Source organism: Gorilla gorilla, chromosome 14 (assembly GCF_029281585.2).
Source record: "Gorilla gorilla gorilla isolate KB3781 chromosome 14, NHGRI_mGorGor1-v2.1_pri, whole genome shotgun sequence".
NCBI lineage: Eukaryota > Metazoa > Chordata > Mammalia > Primates > Hominidae > Gorilla > Gorilla gorilla.
The window spans coordinates 115,788,351-115,809,709 of record NC_073238.2 but is presented as its reverse complement, the minus strand read 5'-3'; the positions used below and the strand labels follow the sequence as shown (position 1 = coordinate 115,809,709).

Sequence of the window (21,359 nt, the reverse complement as noted above, 5' to 3'; positions counted from 1 at the left end):
AAGGACTCTGTAGTTACAGGTAAAGTTTCAAACTTTGCAACTTTGCTAGCATGAAGAAAGCATAAGAAAACACTTTACATGATTAAAACTGAAAAAGACTTATTTTTTTTAATGTGATAAATTCTTCCAACTATTGAAGTCTTTGATGCCACATTTTGTTTTTCTTGGTTTAGTTAGAATATTGTTCACATATTCTAACTTCTAGAAGATATAGAACATAACAGTAGTTTCAGTTGCTGCAAATTCAGCTAAGAAAGCACTTCTACAAAAGAAAATGAGCAGGTAAGGAAGTCCAACATTGGCTCTGAGAACCGGTTCACTTGCTTGTAAAAAATCCTTATTCAAGCAAACTGTGGCATCTGTAGATTCCTTATAACTTCTGTCTACTGTAAAATATATGAAAATTAGTGGGAACATCCCAAAGGAAAGATTGTTGGAAGCATCCAAAAGAATATATTTGTACTTTCATACATAAAAAAATATAAAGCAGAATTCCAAAATATGCATTTCTGAGTGGGGCTTTTGCACTATATTAAAGACCGTCTCCACTAATCAGCCCTAAGCCCTTAAGAACAAATCAGTTTCAGTTTAATGTTTTCTTCTTATATCCTCATCTATTTAATATTCAAAAAACTTATGAAGGCACATCTTGTGATTGTCTCTATAGTTTAAAAAACATAAAAGATGGTAGAAAAGTACAGAACCAGGTTTTCCCTAGAGCGTTGCCTGTCTTGAGGGTTAAATTTTGAGAAATGAGCGAGCAGGGGGAAAAAATGATCAAAATATAATTTAAATAGGCTCCAAGGGGCCTACTCTAGTCAGTGGTCCGGAGCTCAGTTCTTCATTAAATTCAGGAAATATAGTCCATGATTTTCCAGTGTTTGGTTATCAAAATCTTAATTATTTAAAATTAGCCTCTAATAAGAAGGAAAGAGGGGGAAAAGCCACTGAAAGCTTCTTCTATTAACAACAAAAATGTTAGCTAAGAACCATAACAATTAAAGAAGATGCAATCTAGTAAAAAGGATCACTTTTATAATTGGGAAGAGAAAAGTATAACCATGTTAAAAGAACAAGAAATGAGACATCCCTGGCCCCCACAGAAGTGGGAGCTAAACAGTGGGTACACCTCGACGTAAAGTTGGAAACGCTGGACAGCGGGGACTTCAAATGGGAGGAGGAAGGAAGGAGGTCATAGGTTGGAAAAATTACCTGTTGGATTCTGCGTGCACTATCTGAGTAATGGGTTCATTAGAAGCTCAAACCCCAGCATTATGCAATACACCCATGTAACAAGCCTGTACGTGTACCCCCCGAATCTATAAGAAAACAGAAAATGAATAAGCCAATGAGTTTCAGGAATCAGGAATCAGCGGTGGAGGTAGAAAGCATACCACCCATAAAGGGGACCAGACTAAGAGTCCACTGAGAAGACTCAGAGTTAATAAGAAAAAATCCAACTGGAAGAGAGTAATTTGGAAAAATACATACTACAAGCAAACACCTCTTGCCGTCTCAGTGACCTCTAAACGCATCACTACTTTCCAGCCCTGTGTTCACCATGATGACACAAAGTGAAATAAAGTGACTAAATTCTACTCTACACTTTCTATACAAAGACAGGCAATTGTAATTTATGCCTTTCGAAAGGTTTTCAGTTACAAAAGTATTTCAAAATCCACATCCAAAATCCAATGCTTCTTTGTGCAAATCGATAAAATCATCTGTCCAGTCCTCAGGGTAATCAGGACAAGGTAGAAATGTTGCAGAACCTCTCAAGCTAGAACTAGAGCTGTTTTACATTGAGATCACCCCATCATTACCTAATGAACACAATCAATTATAACACATTGATGCATTGTTATGATTTAGCAAACGAATGCCATATACCGTAAAAATGTGTGTATACATATACACACATATGTATGTGTGTGTGCACGCACACGTGTGTGTGTATATACACGCACACGTGTGTGTGTATATACACACACACACACATATCCCACACCCATGACTGGAAAGGGCTACAGATATTTGCCTTCGGGTGCTGCTTATTGGAATTTTACAGAACATTTCTGTATTGGAATCGCAGGGCGAATCCTCGGAACTTTAATTTCGACAATGTGGGAAACGCTATGCTGGCGTTGTTTGAAGTTCTCTCCTTGAAAGGCTGGGTGGAAGTGAGAGATGTTATTATTCATCGTGTGGGGCCGGTAAGCGAGCACATCGAATCCTTTGAACACTTCAAGAGCAGCTTTCATTTGTTTTGATAAATAACCATATTTTCCTTTATGCAGATCCATGGAATCTATATTCATGTTTTTGTATTCCTGGGTTGCATGATTGGACTGACCCTTTTTGTTGGAGTAGTTATTGCTAATTTCAATGAAAACAAGGTAAGGATTTTTGGTTTGGATACCACAGGGTTTAGCCTTTTCTAGCCACTCACTTTGAGCTATTTTTTTCTTTTCACATGCGGCGTGAAGCCGCTTTAAACTGTAATGTGACTGGTGTAAATAATCTCTATAACTGTTTTACAAGCTACCTCATTGCTGCTTTTCAGACACATTATTTAAGAGTACAGTTCTCTTGCTAAATTTACCCTTTTGGTAACAGTGTCATTAATTCACCGACAACTGAGAGACGCATCTCCTATTGTTCAAATTGAAAAGAAAGATGTGCAGCAAGTTATTAAAACACAATAGATGAAAGTGATTCGCTAATTACAGGTAATATTACTTTCACGAAATGTAAATTGTATGCTTCTGTGTAACTCAGTAGGTGAACTCAGAATTTTGATGGGGGTGAGTGGAGTCTGGTAGAAATTTTAAAATCCTAATTCACAGAAAAAAAGATTTTGTGGCAGGGCATGGTGGCTCACGCCTGTAATCCCAGCACTTTGGGAGGCCAAGGTGGGTGGATCACTTGAGGTCAGAAGTTCAAGACCAGCCTGGCCAACATAGTGAAACCCTGTCTCTACTAAAAATACAAAAATTAGCCGGGCGTAGTGGCTCATGCCTGTAATCCCAGCTACTGGGTTGGCTGAGGCATGAGAATCGTTTGAACCTAGAAGGCAGAGGTTGCAGTGAGCCGAGATCACGCCACTGCATCCAGCCTGAGCAACAGAGCGAGACTCAAAAAAAAAGAAAAAAAGATTTTCTAATTTCATATGAACTTGACATACTTTGTGAACTCGGGAAGCCTGTTGAGTTTGTAACAGCTCTAATGATTAGAACAAAGGCTCACAAATGGGAAAACGACAATGTAGTTTCCTATCAAAGTGTGAGTTTGGGGAAGAACATTCTATTAGCACTCCTTGGAGAGGGGCTTGCTCATCTAGGCACTTGAGCTATGCCCTCTATTGTTTGAGAGGCCGTCTTTGGAGTCATAGTAAGGGAAGTGCATGCAGTTTTTGAGCACACACTGTGTACTAAGGTTTTACATATTCAATCAATTCTCACAACTCTCAAATGCACGGTTGCAGAAAAAGCAATGACTAGTCTAGGGCTTATAAGGTGTGATAAACAGGGCCAGAATTCAGAATTGGTGCCTATTACCGCAGGCTCTGTGATTCTTCGAAGGCATGAGTAGAATAAAGTCAACCTTCACTCTGCATTAAGTTGAAGCTAGATCTGCCTGTAAAGCACCGTGCTGTTCGATGTTATTCACGGCTAGGACTGATTCCCATGCGTTCACATCAGAGCTCTTCAGTTTGTGTTGCTACACATGGGACTGTATCTGTCATTCACTGTCCTCAGGCTCAACGTGAGTGGTACCAGTTAGCCAGTCAATTGACACCTTTGATGTGTGGCTAATGAGCATGTCATTTCATTCAGGCTTTCAAAGGGTGAGATTTAAAAATTCCTCTTTTGGGCCCCGACTCCACTTGGACCCTCAGAAACATGGGATGTTAGAGACAGAAAGAACAGTAGTGATCATGTCACCCAGCCCCTTATTTTACTCCTATCACATTCATTAACGAGATGCTTTGAGCCCTACAGTGTTTAGTTTAATACCAAGCAGAAAGAGGAAGAAGGATCTTTTTAGATGCCTTTGAGCCATGTAATGCAGCAGACACTGAGAATTCTAGAATATAAGCAGAAGCTAATCAGTCAATTAACAGGAGAGTTTAGGCACTGCTTGCCCAGAACACCGTTAAGAAGCCGTCTGAGCAGACACCTGATTTCAGGAAGATTAGAATGTATCACAGCTCACAATTCAGCAACATACATAGAACAACATAAACTGTTCAGTAACTGCAAATAAATGTATAATTAATTGCAACACTTGAGCTTAGAGAAGTGGCTGAGGTTAGCAGAATAACCAGGGAGGTCTCCATCCAGCACTGTATTTATGTTCTGCAGATAGGAAAGAGTAACGTGGCCTGTTTGGGGGATCTGGGGCGTATGTTCTATCAGCTCAAATGGGCACTTAAAGAAAGGAGAAATTGACAAGAAATTATATTACCAAGCTTTACAAACTTGATTTGTTAATTGGAGATATCAATTGCTAAATTATGTAAGCCTTTTAGAAAAGTTTCTTTCTCTGCAAGTTTTTTTTTTTTTTTTTAGAAAACAGCTCATGAGCTGCCATCTAACAGCATTTATACATTATTCAATCATTCAACAGATGTATTTGAGCATCTACTAGGTGCCAGAGGCTGCTCTTGACACTGAGGACCTAGTGAACTAACCTAAACACTAAAAACAGAAAAGTTATTTGCTCTCATGGAGCACACATCTTAATATAGTCATACCCAAAGGCACATAGGTAAATTTCCAAATGTAGAGACAACAGAGATAGAAAATGAGGGAATCTTTAGGGTACAATTCAGAATCATGCAAAAATATGTCTTCTTTTGAAAATGGAAACCTCTTTAAAGAGTTCCAAGTCTATATTAGTAATATAGATTTTTTTCTGATTTCTCTACTATGTAAGACAATGTGTTTGATTTATTAACCTAATTTGATAATAATAAACTTTCAGAGGTTTTTATGTATTAATGATCAGATGATATCTCCATGCCTATTATTCTTTTAGATCCTTTCAGAGTTCAACTTTCCAAAATTTTTTTTATGTATAACAAAGTAATTACATTAGTGTCTATGGTGGCCAGAGAACAAGTGTTTGCTTATAATTAGTGAGAAAAGTGGTTTAGCAATGTGATTATCAGAAAAGAACAATTTTAAACAAACACTATTATTGGGAATAAATGATGTACTAAAGAATGACAAAATAATCACCAGAAAGATATAGAACTTCCGAATCCCAAAATGTACAAAGCAAAAATTAAACAAGTTGTAAAAAGAAGCTAGAAAATCCAAAATCATCGTGAAAGATATTAACATATATCTCAAAAAATCTCATAATTCAGAGAAGAATAAAAGGAAATATGAGATTTGATACAATAAACACAATCAAGTGAACATATAAGGAAAACTCTAATTACAACAATTTGAGAATGTGCATTATTTTTAAGCACAAAATGTATCTCCCAGAAGGCCATAATTACCCAAGAATTGATAATGTAAGAATGTTTTCTGACCATAATGAAAACAAAAACAAAAAAAACTCTACAATTTGGAAATATTAAGACAATACTATAAATAATTTATGAGTTGAAGAAATTATAATAGAAAATCACAAAATATTTACAGACAAAACATTTTATAGTGTCATATACAAAAACTAATGAGGTATAGGTAAATCAGTAATTACAAATAAATGTATCATTTTAAGTGTATATATTAAAGAAGAATCACAAATTAAATATTAATATGTCAAATATCCAAATCAATAAATTATAATAAAGTAAAATCAAATAAAGTAGGGGGGAAGAAAGTAACAAAGATTAGGACACAAATTAATGATACAGAAAGTAAGGAAACTTGTATAGTTTCTATAATGTTCAAGAATAACAAAAGCTGGGTTTTGGTTTTTTTAAATCAAGTCAGTAAACCTCTAGGAAGGTTGAACAAAAATAAAAACATGAAACAAGAAAGTAAGCTACAATCATTAAAACAGTGTCAGTATTGTTATAGGTATAGAAAATTAGACTTACAGAAAAAACTAGAAAGACCCAGCAGGGACCCATGTATGTAGAAAACAGAAGCAGCTCAACAAATTAGTGCAGAGGGTAGTGAGACCAACAAGGAGTGGTGTTGGGGGTATTGATTGTATTGATGTAAAGAGCTATGCTGAGATCTCTACCTCACTGCATACTCAAAAATGAATTCCAGATGAATTAAAGACTTCAATATGAAAAGCAAAATTTAAACCATTTTTAAAACATGTCAGCATTTATTTTTTATTTGAATTTCAGATAAGCAGCGAATAATGTTTTTGCCTTTATTATTTTTAATCAGCGCATAATTGTACATATTTATCGGGTACAGTGTGATATTTCAATTCAGGTATTATAATGTGTAATGATCAAATCAGGATAATTAGCATATCTATCACCTCAAACATTTATCACTGTTTTGTGTTGGGAACATTCATAATCCTCTCTTCTAGGTATTTAAAAATAAACAATTAATTGTTGTCAGTTAGATTCACCATATATTACCATGGAACACTAAAATGTATTCCTCCAATCTAGCTGTATTTTCATATCCATTAATCAACATTTGACTATCCCTATTCTAGTTCCCCACCCCACCCCTAGTAAGCATTTGTTTTTTGCCCTGGAGTAGTTATGGATTTCATCGCATTAGCCACCCAGTAAAATCTATAAAGGAAAAAAATTATGAACTCGATTATATTTAAATTAAAATTTTCTGAATGACAAAAGACACTCTAAGCAAAATAAAAATACAAGCCAAGACTAAGAGAAAATATGTACAACTTACATAATTGATAAAAGATTAGTATCCAGCATGTATAAAGAATCTCTACAAACCATTAAAAAGTAAATATCAAAATACAAAAATGAGCAAAGGATATGAATGGGCAATTCACATAGGAAGATACAAGCATCACCATTTACACACGTGCAAATGTTTCATCTCGTTAATATTAAAACAACATTAGATACATTTTCACACCTATCAAAGTGGTCAGATTACAATGTCTGGCAATATCAAGTATTGCAAGAATATTAGGATATGGTAACACTTGTATATTGCTGGTAGGAAATTTGTTTTGGTTATTGCTCTTTGGAAAGCAAGTTGGCAACATCTGGTAAATGTAAAGATGCTTAAATTCCTAGACCCCATCAATTCTTCTCCTAGAGATTAACAGTGGAGAAACCCTCATAGATATTTACTGTGAGACAGTACATGGATGCTTATTGTAGCATTGGTTATAGTCCATAAATCAAAAATGAATAACTTCGGATATTCGTACAGTGGACGGTGTTTGTGAGCAATTAAACAAATTAGATTTAGTAATCTAGTTGTATGGAAAGTATACTGTTCAATGCAGATATAAAGAAACAGCATAAATAATCACATGTTGGAGTCCATTTCTGTAAATATTAAAAAATTCACAACAAATTCTTAAGTATTGATTCATGCGTAAGCACAAAAGTCTGAAAACATAGTAAGGAGGATGCACGCCTGAAGGGTAGTGGTTAGCTCTGGGTAAGGAAAGGGAGAGTGGGGTTTTTGTCTAGTTTTTAAAATTACACTTCAGCTTTTATGATAAAATATAATGCAGTGCAGTGCAATACAATATGATATAATTTTAATCATATGCATTTTAATCAAGTACTCTATCATACAGAATATGGAATTCCTTTTAGGCAGTTATCACAGCACTAATTTCTTAAAATGCAAACTCTATGACTTTGTATCTCTCAAAAACAGTTTTGCAATTGCACATATTAGACATTTTTTAAAGAAAGACAACATACCCTTAACTGGAAGCCACAGCATTGACAAGCTATAATTTTGCTGCTATGAAATGAAAGGAAACTAACTACTATTAGTGAGTATCCTTTTTTGAAAATGTAATTATGTAGAAACTCCTCTTTACATTTTCCCAAGCCTGAGTATTACACATCTCCAAAGATGCAAGTCGAAGGCTGCTGAATTCTCTCTGAAACACCTGGTCATCATTTTGGGAACTCCTCCCAAGACCAACTTTGAGCATTCTGACCATGTTTCTCTCACCACCACGGTTGGAAGAACATGGTCAGTGCAAGCCCCCACATCAGTCCTGTTTGTCTCGGCACCCCATCTGCCATGTTCTTGGTGCAAGCACATGACAAAAGGCCTTTTCCTGCTTTCTTTTGTCTGTTAAGGGGACGGCTTTGCTGACCGTCGATCAGAGAAGATGGGAAGACCTGAAGAGCCGACTGAAGATCGCACAGCCTCTTCATCTCCCGCCTCGCCCGGGTACCCAAAATGCTCTGATTTTATTCATGTTGGGCACTAGTGTGCACGATTCCCCAGGAGTCTCAGATTTAAATTAAAATAATAATCATGAGGCCGCTGGGAGGTTGTGCATAAGTTAATACAGAAACAGGCTCCAAACCACAGATCTCTCCATAAGGCTATTAAAATCAGCCACCCAAAGGCTGTGCTTCAGTGCTCTCAGACTAAGCCTTAATGAAAAAATGAATTTTTAAATAAAATATATTTGCTCTTGCCTTTTAAAAATATAAGTAAAATGTATTAAACTGACAGAAATTGAATGATGCACTTCTCCTTCCAATATAGACGGCATCATGCACTGTCGTTTTGAATATTCAGAGCCAGCCATTGCTGCAAAAACACCTCACAATAGACGGAAATGTTTGGGGAGAAAAATGTAATGGGTTTTAAGATAAGCATTTAAGAAAATAAACGACAAGAAAGTAAATGTGACCTGTGTCTAAAATGCCCTTGCCCAAACCTTTCTTTTCTAGATAATGATGGTTTTAGAGCTAAAATGTATGACATAACCCAGCATCCGTTTTTTAAGAGGACAATCGCATTACTCGTCCTGGCCCAGTCGGTGTTGCTCTCTGTCAAGGTACTTCGTTTCACCCTAAGACTCCGGGAATGAATTTTGTATTCACTGCTACATCCGAGAGTATCACAAGCTGCTATATGCATTCACGGTTATGTTCTTGGGTGTAAAAATTAAGATTCACTGTCAATGGCAAATTGGGCAGAAGAGGGGCAAGCCTGCATGTGTCCGATGGACGTGGGCAACGACTCGTGTGCTGTTTCTGTTGCAGTGGGACGTCGAGGACCCGGTGACCGTACCTTTGGCAACAATGTCAGTTGTTTTCACCTTCATCTTTGTTCTGGAGGTACTGTAATGAGTCAGCTAGCTCTGGGGGAATCTGTGCACAGTTTTAAAGTAAATCAGCCTCCCTCTTTGATGCCACTTACTCTCCTCTCTGTGTTCCATTGCCTTTGAAGTTTGCCCTTAGGATATTTCCTTCTTAAGCGGTTCTGCTTAACTCGAACAAAGACATCACTTTATCCATCAAATTTTTCTAACTACAGAAATGCTGCTGTCGATTGTTGTGTCTGAACATTGGCCTGTCTAGTTATGCGAGTTCTGATATTTAGAGGGAATGAATGGTGCAAGCCACTATAATTCATTGACTCAAATTGCAATAGAGAGGCAAAGCAAGTTGGCCCAGACAAGGTTATTTTAACATGTGATTCTCATAATATTGCTTTCCAGGGCAGTCTTCTTGAAATACAAGCAGATTCTTATTTTGCCCTACACTGGTTGATGTTTCCCAAAATCTATGGCCTTTTGCTTAAGGAAGAAAAATGTCCCATGATCAGAACTAGTCATAAAACGAAGAGGAAAGAGTGTAGAGAACACAGATTTGTAAGCTACTTAGCTTCAAAAATAAAATCATATATCTTGGTAATAAACTCTTATTTTTAGTTACTACATTGTTTACAATTGTTCTTTAAATAGATAGTATAACCGAGCATGCTGGCTCACTCCTGTAATCTCAGAACTTTGGGAGGCCGACGTGGGTGGATCACCTGAGGCCAGGAGTTTGAGACCAGCCTGGCCAAAGTGGTGAAACCCCATCTCTACTAAAAATACAAAAATTAGCCAGGAGTGGTTGCACGTGCCTATAATCTCAGCTACTCGGGAGGCTGAGGCAGGAGAATTGCTTGAACCCGGGAGGCAGAGGCTGCAGTGAGCCAAGATCATGCCACTGCACTCCAGCCTGGGTGACAGAGCGAGACTCAGTCTCAAAAAATAATAATAAATAAATAGACAGACAGACAGATAGATAGTGTAGGCACATGGCCTAAAAGGAAACTTCAAAGGGCATTAAAGTGTTTGTCTCATTTTCAATGGAAAAGATACTGTGTCCACGTCAAATAATTTAAAATTTTCTTCATTTGAAAAAAATAACATACACATAATGCATCTCAAGTTAATACATTTAAATATGTACTAAACACTCTCTCTGTGTATTTTCTTCTTTGCTTTTTCTCCAGGTTACCATGAAGATCATAGCAATGTCGCCTGCTGGCTTCTGGCAAAGCAGAAGAAACCGATACGATCTCCTGGTGACGTCACTTGGTGTTGTATGGGTGGTGCTTCACTTTGCCCTCCTGGTAAGCATAGAAGTCAAGTTGATTTCAGCTGATTATTTCAATTTGGTTCAGTTCTGCTCAGTCCTGTTTCCAGTCTCATTTTACTCCACATCAACCTGCTCTGAGGTGTTAGATGGACCTCCCTAAAGCCCAGCTTTGACTGTGATGGGCTCTCAGACATGCTTGTGTCTACATGTACACACCCCCACACTCTTCACACAGGCAAAACCTGGCCCCTCAAAGACCTAGATGGTGCAAGCTAGAAAGAGAAGGACCTTCAAGATCTTCTGGTTTAGCCCCTCATTTTACCAAAGGGGAAAACAAGAAAGAAAGAGGAAGACTGCAACAGAGACTGAGAACTGTCCAAATTCACACAAGCTAGTATCAGAATACTATAGTCCTGTTTTCCTGTTTTCTCAGCTGAAATATAGCATTTGTTCCACTTTGTTATAATCAGTATTTCACAATGTGATTCTCAAGTGCTTCCACTGTTTCATTTTCTATAAGACATTTAGCCTCCACTTCTCTAAAGCATATGATTCTCCATCTCTATATCTGTGTTCTCACTATTTTACCTAAAGTGCCTTCACCCTTGATTCAGTCCGAGATCCCACTCAAAATCTGCAGCTATGGGTGTACTGAACTGTAATCTAGGGCCATATTGTCCAATGAAAATAAAATGTGGCCACAGATATCACTTAACATTTTCTAGAAGCCACAATAAAAAAGTAGTAGTTTAGAAAATATAATTATTAAATTGTTAATAATTATAATTCAATAATTATTAAATAAATAGTTATTAATTTAATAATTATTTAATTATATAATTATGTAATATATTTTATTTAAAATATGTATTAAAGATGCATTATGTGTATATGTATATATTTTTATTTATATATGTATATATTATATATTAATATATATTTAATTATATAATATAATTATTTAATTAAATAATTAATTTAATTATTTAATTAAATAATTATTTAATTAAATAATTAATTTAATAATTATTTAATTAAATAATTAATTTAATAATTATTTAATTAAATAATTGATTTAATAATTATTTAATTAAATAATTGATTTAATAATTATTTAATTAAATAATTAATTTAATAATTATTTAATAATTATTTAATTTAATAATTAATTAATTTAATAATTATTTAATTAAATGATTATTTGGTTATAATATTTATATATAATTATTTATATAATTATAATTAATTATTATTTATATACTTATAGTTATTATGTATGTAGTTATACTTACTTATATAATTATAATTATTTATATAATTATAATCATTAACAATTTAATAATTATATTTTCTACACTACTATATCCAAAGTATTATTTTCATGTGTAAGCAATATAAAATTATTGAGATAAGTTGTATCCTTGTATCTGTGTGTGAAGTCTTTGGCTGAGTGTGTATCTTACATTTACAGCATATCTTCATTTAAATTGCCACATTTTAAGTGCTCAGTAACCACATGTGGTTCCATGTGGCTGCTGGTTACCATGTTGGATAGCACAGCTCTGGAAGATATGGGTCCTAGTCTAGGTTCCACCATTTTTCAGCCTTGACTAATTTATTTGCCTTCAATGATCCTTTGTTTCCTGCTCTGAACGGCCAATATAACTTCATAATCCACCTATTCCCTCTGGCATTATGAAGATCAAGTGAGATAATATATTTGAGGCTTTCTTGAACTAGAAAGATTATACAAGCCTGTAGGCATTATTATAATTACCTTCTTTTTGTTAGTCATACTGGATCTCATCCCAAGGAATATTATCGGTTTTTCCCTGTTTCCTTCTATCCATTCTCCCATCCCCTTAATGTTAGAGACATGCTGGGAAAGACTCATTTACACATCCTAAAGGGCTTGCCTTAATACGAGATGCTGTGCTCATGAACATAGTGAGCGTCCTTCTTAAACCAGTGGTTACCTTCAGCATCAGGGGCTGTATGAAGCCTAGGTGAGCTCTCAGTCATCCTGAAGTATTTTCTCAGCAATAAATGGTTCTCAATTCCTAGTACAAGACACAGTACTAGTAACTGAGAAGAATGTAATAAGCAAAACAAATATAGTTGCTGCTCTTGTGAACCTTATATCCTAGAAAAGTAGATAGATAGTCATCAATTGCTCACAAATCTATGAGTATAATGACTATGATGAGGGAGATGAAGGAGAGCCTGTGTTCCTGTGACAACATAGATAATAGTGGGAGATGGCTTCATCAGAGAGGTCTTGGAAGACATCCCCAAGGGAGTGATGGCTCCATCTGTAGGATAAGGGGAGGGCATTTCAGGTAGCTGTCCCTGTGATGGAAAGATGACAGAGCTGGAAGAAGGATAGATACATAGTACTAGCATAGTACAAGATTTGGATGGGTAAGAAGGTATCAGACCTCTTAGGACCTTGCAGTCCAGGTGAAGAATTCAGATTCTCATCCTAAAAACTATTGGTTGTCATTACTTCCAAAACATAAAGAGGGAAGGTATCTGCAATAGATCTTTAGCTAACATGGGAAGAAAAGGCAGCAAGGCCCATGTTTTTCCTTTCTCCAGATAAAATTTGTATTAGTCCCTTCTCACACTGTTATGAAGAAATACCCAAAACTGGGTAATTTATAAAGGAAAGATGTTTAATTGACTCAAAGTTCCACATGGTTGGGAAGGCCCCAGGAAACTTACAATCATGGTGGAAAGGGAAACAAACACATCCTTCTTCACAAGGGAACAGGAGAGAGAAGAATGAGTGCCCAGCAAAGGGGGAAGTCCCTTATAAAACCATCAGATCTTGTGAGAACTAACTCAATATCATGAGAACAGGATGGGGGAAACTGCCTCCCTTAATTCAATTATCTCCACCTGGTCCCTCCCACAACACGTGGAGATTATGGGAACTACAATTCAAGATGAGATTTGGGTGGGGACACAGTTAAACCATATCATTCTGCCTGGACCCCTCCCAAATCTCATGTCTTCACAATTCAGAATACAATCATACCCTCCCAACAGTCCCCCAAAGTCTTAATTCATTCCAGCATTAACTTAAAAGTCCAAGCCCAAAGTCTTATCTGAGAAAAGGAAAGTTTCTGCTGCCTATGAGCCTGTAAAATCAAAAGCAAGTTAGTTACTTCCTAGATACAATGGGGGTACAGGCATTGGGTAAATATACCCATTCCAAATGGGAGAAATTGGCCAAAACAAAGGGGCTATAGGCACCATGCAAGTCCAAAATCCAATAGGGCAGTCATTAAACATTAAAGTTCCAAAATAATCTCCTTTGACTCTGTCTTATATATATCCAGGGCACACTGATGCAAGAGGTGGGCTCCCATGGCCTTGGGCAGCTCCGCCATTGTGGCTTTGCAGGGTACAGACCCCCTCCTGGACTAGTATTGAGTGTCTGTGGCTTTTCCAGGCACACAGTGCAAGCTGTCAGTGGATCTACCATTCTGGAGTCTGGAGGATGGTGGCCCTCTTCTCACAGCTCCACTAGGCAGTGCTCCAGTGGGGACTCTGTGTGTGGACTCCAACCACACATTTTCCTTCCGCAATGCCCCAGCAGAGGTTCTCCATGAGGGCTCTACCCCCACAGCAAACTTCTGCCTGGACATCCAGTTGTTTCTATACATCCTGTGAAATCTAGGCAGAGGTTCCCAAACCTCAGTTCTTGACTTCTGTTCACCCACAGGCCCAAAACCATGTGTAAGCCACCAAGTCGTGGGGCTTGCACTCTTTGAAGCATCGGCCTGAGCTGTATATTGGCACCTTTTAGCCATGGCTGGAGCAGAAGCTGCTGGAAGGCAGGGCACCATGTCCCAAAGCTGCATAGAGCAGAGGGAGCCTGGGGCCCACCCACAAAACCATTTTTCCCTCCTAGGCTTCCAGGCCTGTGATGGAAGGGGCTGCTGTGAAGGTCTCTGGCATGCCCTGGGGACATTTTCCCCATTGTCCTGGTGATTAGCATTCAGTCCCTCGTTACTTATGTAAATTTCTGCAACTGGCTTCAATTTCTCCCTAATAAATAAGGTTTTCTTTTCTATAAAAATCATCAGACTGCAAATTTTCCAAATATTTATACTCTGCTTCCTCTTGAACACTGTGTCACTTAGAAATTTATTCTACCAGATACCCTAAATCATCTCTCTTAAATTCAAAGTTCCACAGATCTCTAGGGCAGGGGCAAAATGCTGCCAGTCTCTTTGCTAAAGCATAACAAGAGTCACCTTTGCTCCAGTTCCCAATAAGTTCCTCATCTCCACCTGAGACCACCTCAGCCTGGACTTCACTGTCCATATCACTATCAGTATTTTGGTCAAAGCTATCCAACAAGTAGGAAGTTCCAAACTTTCCCATATCTTCCTGTCTTCTTCTGAGTCCTCCAAACTGTTCCAGCCTCTGCCTGTTACCCAGTTCCAAAGTCGCTTCCACATTTTCAGGTATCCTTATAGTAGCCCCCCACTCTAAGTACGAATTTACTGTGTTAGTCCTTTTTCATGCTGCTATGAAGAAATACCCAAAACTGGGTAATTTATAAAGGAATGAGGTTTAATTGACTCACAGTTCTGCATGGCTGGGAAGGCCTCAGAAAACTTATGATCATGGTGGAAGGGGAAGCAAACACATCTTTCTCCACATGGTGGCAGGAAGAAGTATGAGTGACCAGTGAAAGGGGAAGCCCCTTATAAAACTATCAGACCTGGTGAGACTTAATCATCACAAGAACAGGATGAGGGAAACCACCCCAGTGATTGAATTATCTCCACCTGGTCCCTCCCAGGATACATGGGGATTATGGGAACTACAATCCAAAATAAGATTTGGGTGGGAACATAGCCAAACCATATCGAAATGCAACCTAAAGCTACTGAGTCCAAGCAAAAGTCAAGTAGACTCTCTAATCCCAGATAACCTCAGAGAGGAAATCTTAAACCCAAAAGACCAACTTCCCTTTTCTGCCTAATTGCCTTTGTTCTTCTCCAAGAACCTCTTTGGTCTTGGAAGGATGCTCATTCTGCACCGTATTTTGCAGTGGACTATTGGGAAGGAAAGTTCCCCATCCAAGGATGCTATGTGCACACATTCATGTGCTTGGACCTCACCAAGGATCTCACTGGACCCCCTTTGCGGGGCCCATCTGTGACTGTCATCATTTGGCTAGGCAAGCCTCCTTGAGAGTAATCACACTCTGGCATCGGCTGAATGTCAAGGTTGTTATTGCAGTTATAGCTGGTGGGATCTTTGTTTCTCAAATGAAGCTTTCTTATTCATAAAGTGCAGTCATCTCTTCCTGCTAATCACACCCTTGAAAAAAGAGCTGGATGTGTTCCTGAGCAGGGAGGACCTCTCTGAAATCAGCTTAGAGGAATGAGTGTATGTTTGTTCTTCAGTGGTGTCTAGAATCTGACTTCTGGCAATCTTTTCCACCATCAGCCCTTTCTCTTTGCCAGGATTCCTTTACCTCCTATGTCAGTTGACCTTCCTATGTTGCACTGTTATCCTGTGTTTTTCACACCCTGTATGCAAAAGAGCTGGTCACCATTTTATGTAAAATAAATTTCAAAATACAGAATTTAGCTGAGCAAAACAGAACCCGAAGTTTCATTTGAGACTGAATTTTAAATCTAATATTTATTCATGAGTTTTTGCAGTGACCTTTTCAGCACCTTTTTTAGATCACTTTCTTATAATAATTTACACATATTAAGCTAATTATTCAGTATACTTCACAGAAGGCTTAAAAAATGGAACTGTAACAAGATCTTTTGTGCAAATTATGAGAAGCTGTCTTCTGTTTAAATTTCAGAATGCATATACTTACATGATGGGCGCTTGTGTGATTGTATTTAGGTTTTTCTCCATCTGTGGAAAACATGTAAGTACATTGTTAAGAATCTTATCTTAAAGGTCATATATGTGTTAATGAAAGAATGGTGATTAATTGATTACAGCCTTACCTTGGGTATTTAGGGATGTAATCACAAATTACTAGACATCATAAGTCAAGATTAACAAATATTAAACATTATTAAATGAATCAGTAGCTTAGTTATCATTCGATGTGTTTCCTGCCATTTATGTTGCTTATTCTTTATATTCAATAATTAAGTAAATTATTTAAATTTATTAATTTAATTAAAGATAACATCAGTCATGAAAACAAAAACCAATATTCTTTCTTAATGCATTTTTATTTTTATTTTCAATAAAGTTAAGTAACTTCAAAGAAAAATAATCTTTAATGAATTTTTATGTTTCCATGATTCCAGATTTTTTTTTTTTTTTTTTTTTTTTTTTGAGATGGAGTCTTGCTCTGTCACCAGGCTGGAGTGCAGTGGCAGGATCTCGGCTCACTGTTTTCTCCACCTCCCAGGTTCAAGTGATTCTCCTGCCTCAGCCTCCCGAGTAGCTGAGATTACAGGCATGTGCCACCACACCCAACTAATTTTTGTATTTTTAGTAGAGACAGGGTTTCACCACGTTAGCCAGGATGAGATTCCAGATTTTTTAATATTATTTGTTAATGTTCATGGGTATATTCCACATATATTTTTCATTTTTTACAATGCTGTTTCCTTTTTTATTACAAACGTTATTTCATATATACATTCCATATATACACATAACCAATATACTTAATATTTGATAGTTATTTAGTATTATACCATTGCTTAGGTTTGTTTTTGTGAAAGTCTGTTTGTGGAAGAAACCTGAGTTTACTTGCTGTCAGTCAAAAATGTGTAGCCCTTATCATAGAGAATTGAGGAGCAGGAGAAGAGAAAATGGAAGGTGAAAATGCTTAGTGTTACTGTTATTAATTTGTGTGAAGAGGCTGAAATGTTTGAAGTAAAAATAAAATTCGCCCAACGCCTGGTGGGTTTTGAAGAATATTTAGATGTAATACCTTATAGAAAGCAACTTTCAAATGATACACCTAAGAGTGATTTTGAGCCAATCTGCTTAAAGATTAGTTGCTACCCAGGTCTTCCATAGCTTAATAGATTGAATATTCTCTCTCTCTCTCTCTCTCTCTGTCTCTCTCTCTCTCTGTCTCTGTCTCTCTCTCTCTCTCTCTCTGTCTCCCCGCTTCCCACCCCTGGTCCCCAGGTAACGCTAAAGATGCTCCTCTTGACAGTGGTCGTCAGCATGTACAAGAGCTTCTTTATCATAGTAGGCATGTTTCTCTTGCTGCTGTGTTACGCTTTTGCTGGAGTTGTTTTATTTGGTACTGTGAAATATGGGGAGAATATTAACAGGTTGGTATATACTTATCTTTCTATTCATTTATCAAGCAAACCCTTTGGTAATAAAATTTTAAATAAACAAATGTTTTTTGTCTATTAAAGTCTAGGAGAGGGGAAAGGGAAGTAATCAGTTGGAAATTAAAATAAAATAGCCAAGTTTTAAATGATATTTTTCCAGTTGAAAAAGGTTATTCAACTGAAAAGGTCTACTTTCAAAACCTTAGAAAAATTAGAAATAAAAGAAAACAAAAAGAATCTATAATTCCACCAACATTCAGTAATCATCACTCCCAATTCCAGCACTTTTTCTATCTACATATTGCCAAAAAATGATATATTATTTTTAGATGGAACAATTTTAAGATAACTTTGGGTTTCTTTCTCAGCAAAATATGGGAATTTAGAGCCTCCCAAATGGTTGTAATATATGAAAAGCAGTTTTCAACGATTTGCCTAAGTTTTATAGATGCATCATTTTTTTTCAAGTCCTGATACAACAAAGTATATACCGATATGTCAAAGTTGTAGGAATTAGATACATGGCTGCCCCACCTTTTATAGCATTGTCCAAGTGAAAGAAGGATCACTTAGTTGCCAAAGCCTGCCTACTTAGTCATTCAAGACGAATGGTAATAAATTAGTGGCCATGCTAGAGTTGGGTGTTCAGACAGCTATACTTGGAGGCAAGTATAAATGACAAATTAATAAAAAGGTATAACCTTTGGAAAAGGTAACTTAGCAACCAAATTTGCTACAACCTCCACTTGTTTTGGTGTTGGCAAACCATGCTATTTCATGACAAACCCTTCTATAATTCACATTCTGTTAATTTTTTTTTCTTAAATTAGGCATGCAAATTTTTCTTCGGCTGGAAAAGCTATTACCGTACTGTTCCGAATTGTCACAGGTGAAGACTGGAACAAGATTATGCATGACTGTATGGTAAATATCTCTCATCATGAACAAGGCTTAGACTTAGAATCAGCATGAAACTCTTGCAACACAATGTTGGCAGGATCATCCTTGTTAGCGTTAAGACTTTATGTATGAAATATAAATCCTGACACTTTAGTCCATAAAATTGCATTATTATACATTCCAATGTGTGAATATTTAGGGCAAAATACTCAATTAACCCAACTTGAGCTATTGTAGTTCCATTCAACAAATATGCATTTTGTGAGTGTTGTTCTTTCCCTCCCATCTTTAATATTTTGGTAATGAAAGTCAAACAGGAAGCCCTTTAATTTAATGTATTCAGTGGATAGTTCACTGCCCCTCAGCTATATATATGCTAGGCCCTAGGTCTTCAACAACTCCCAGGCACACTCAAGGAGCTTACCTCAAGGGCTCTGAGTTACTCTTCCTTTATACTATAAAGTATACTTTATACTTCCTTCTTAGTATATCCTGTCTTCCCCAAGCATCATCCTTCTGGTCTCAGTTTAAACAGGTCTTTTGCCTTAAGCTAAGACAGCCAGCTACATGTTCTTAAGCTGCTCTATAGTTCTCCTTTGTAATAAGGAGCTGTAGTGAATTACTGGCTTACATTCATTTATTTTATCTCTTTCTCACCATAGGACAGACCAATGCTGTGTTAAAAAATGTCTGCAGTGATGGAAATCTGCACTGTCCAATTCGGGAGCCACTAGCCATATGTGGTTATGGAGCATTTAAAATGTGACTAACACAACTGAGGAACTGAATTTTAGTTTTAATTTTATATTATTACATTTTAATTAACATAAATTTAAATTTACATCACTGCATGGAGCTAGTGGTCACCATATTGGACTGCACAGTGCTCAACTGTCAGTAGGAAGAAGAGACAGAGCCGCCTATGTCTTTCTTACCAGCTTCTCCCCAAACTTGGCACAAACCTAGCACACAGTAGGAGCGCTGGGACTTCATGCATGAGTTAACAAGGAGAATTTGCCAAATCAAATAGAACACAAGGCAAAATTTAATGAATCTTAAATAAAAATACAAGCAGAATGCTGGGATTATAGAAGAGAGAGCTAGTTTATCTGGCTGAGAAAAACCAGAAAGTTCTCTCAGAGGTGTCGGCATTTTATGGAGCCTGTAAACAATGAGAGAGTGTTTGATGACTTAAGTCTTGTGCTATTCCATAGCATCCCATAACAGTGTTCCAAGAATGGGGCTTACTCCTTACACAATTTGAATGTGAATTTGCTATGTGCAGGCACATCTTGTTTTACTGTGCTTCCCTTATTGCCTTTTGCAGACATTGCATTTTTACAAGTTGAAGGTTTATGGCAATCTTGTGTGGAGCAGGTCTATCAGGGCCATTTTTCCAATAGCATGTTTGCTCACTTTCTGGTTCTGTATCACATTTTGGTAATTCTCACTATTTCAGACTTTTTCATTATTATTGTATCTGTTTTGGTGATCTGTGATCAGTGATCTTTTGATGTTTCTTTTGTAGTTTTTTTGAGGGGTGCCATGAACCATGCTCAATAAGATGGAGAATTTAATTGATAAATGTCATATGTCTTCTGACTGCTGCACCGAACAGCTGTTTCTCCAACTCTTCTCTCTTTTCTTGGGTCTCCCTATGTCCTGAGACACAACGATATTGACATTAGGCCGATTCACAACCCTACAATGGCCTATAAGTGTTCAAGTGAATAGAAGATTCACATATCAGTCACTTTAAATCAAAAGCTAGAAATGATTAAGCTTATGGAGGAAGGCATGTCAAAAGCTGAGTTAGCCCAAAAGCTAGGTCCCTTGCACCAAATAGTTACTCAAGTTGTTAATTCAAAGGAAAAGTTCTTGAAGGGAATTAAAATGCTACTCCAGTGAACACATGACTGATAAGAAATAGCCTTATGGATGATATGGAGAAAAAATTTTACCGGTCTCAGTAGAAGATCAGACTAGCCGCAACATGCCCTTAAGCTAAAGTCAAATGCAGAAGAAGGCCCTTACTCTCTTCAAATTTATGAAGGGTGAGAGAGGTGAGGATGCTGTAGAAAAAAATGTTTGACACTAGCAAAGGTTGGTTCATTATGTTTAAGGAAAGAAAGAAGCCATCTCCATAATATGAAAGTGTAAGTGCTGCTAATATAAAAGCTGTGGCAAGTTATCGAGAAGATCTAGCTAAAATAATTAAGGTGGCTACACTAAACAATGGATTTTCAATGTAGACAAAACAGCCTTCTATTGGAAGAAGATGCCCTCTAGAACTTTCATAGCTAGAAAGGAGAAGTCAATGCCTGGATTCAAAGCTTCAAATAACAGACTTACTCTGTTGTTAGGGACTAATGCAGCTGGTGACTTTCAGTGGAAGCCAATGCTCATTTACCATTCCAAAAATCCTAGGACCCTGCAATGGTTTGACTGTGTCCCCACCCAAATCTCATCTTGAATTGTAGTTCCCTTAATCTCCATGTGTCGTGGGAGGGACCAGGCAGAGATAATTGAATCATGGGGGTGGTTTCTTCCATCCTGTTCTTGTGATACTGAGTGAGTTCTCACTATAGCTGTCATGAGATCTGATGGTTTTATAAGAGGTTTTTCCCCCCATTTTCTTGGCACTTCTTGCTGCCACCATGTGA

General features: G+C 37.1%; 1 protein-coding gene across 7 annotated transcripts in view; it reads left to right on the top strand.

Annotated features, from left to right (window-relative positions):
- The window catches only part of NALCN (sodium leak channel, non-selective), a 363,332-nt gene that overhangs the window by 324,965 nt on the left and 17,008 nt on the right, over positions 1 to 21,359 (top strand). For all 7 annotated transcript variants that reach the window (XM_031001413.3, XM_055359447.2, XM_055359450.2 and 4 more), the window contains 9 exons: positions 2,093 to 2,213; positions 2,298 to 2,396; positions 8,246 to 8,339; positions 8,852 to 8,958; positions 9,167 to 9,241; positions 10,410 to 10,529; positions 16,341 to 16,409; positions 17,642 to 17,790; positions 18,627 to 18,720. In XM_031001413.3, coding sequence (XP_030857273.3) covers positions 2,093 to 2,213; positions 2,298 to 2,396; positions 8,246 to 8,339; positions 8,852 to 8,958; positions 9,167 to 9,241; positions 10,410 to 10,529; positions 16,341 to 16,409; positions 17,642 to 17,790; positions 18,627 to 18,720 — 928 coding nt within the window. The remainder of the gene's footprint in view (positions 1 to 2,092; positions 2,214 to 2,297; positions 2,397 to 8,245; positions 8,340 to 8,851; positions 8,959 to 9,166; positions 9,242 to 10,409; positions 10,530 to 16,340; positions 16,410 to 17,641; positions 17,791 to 18,626; positions 18,721 to 21,359) is intronic.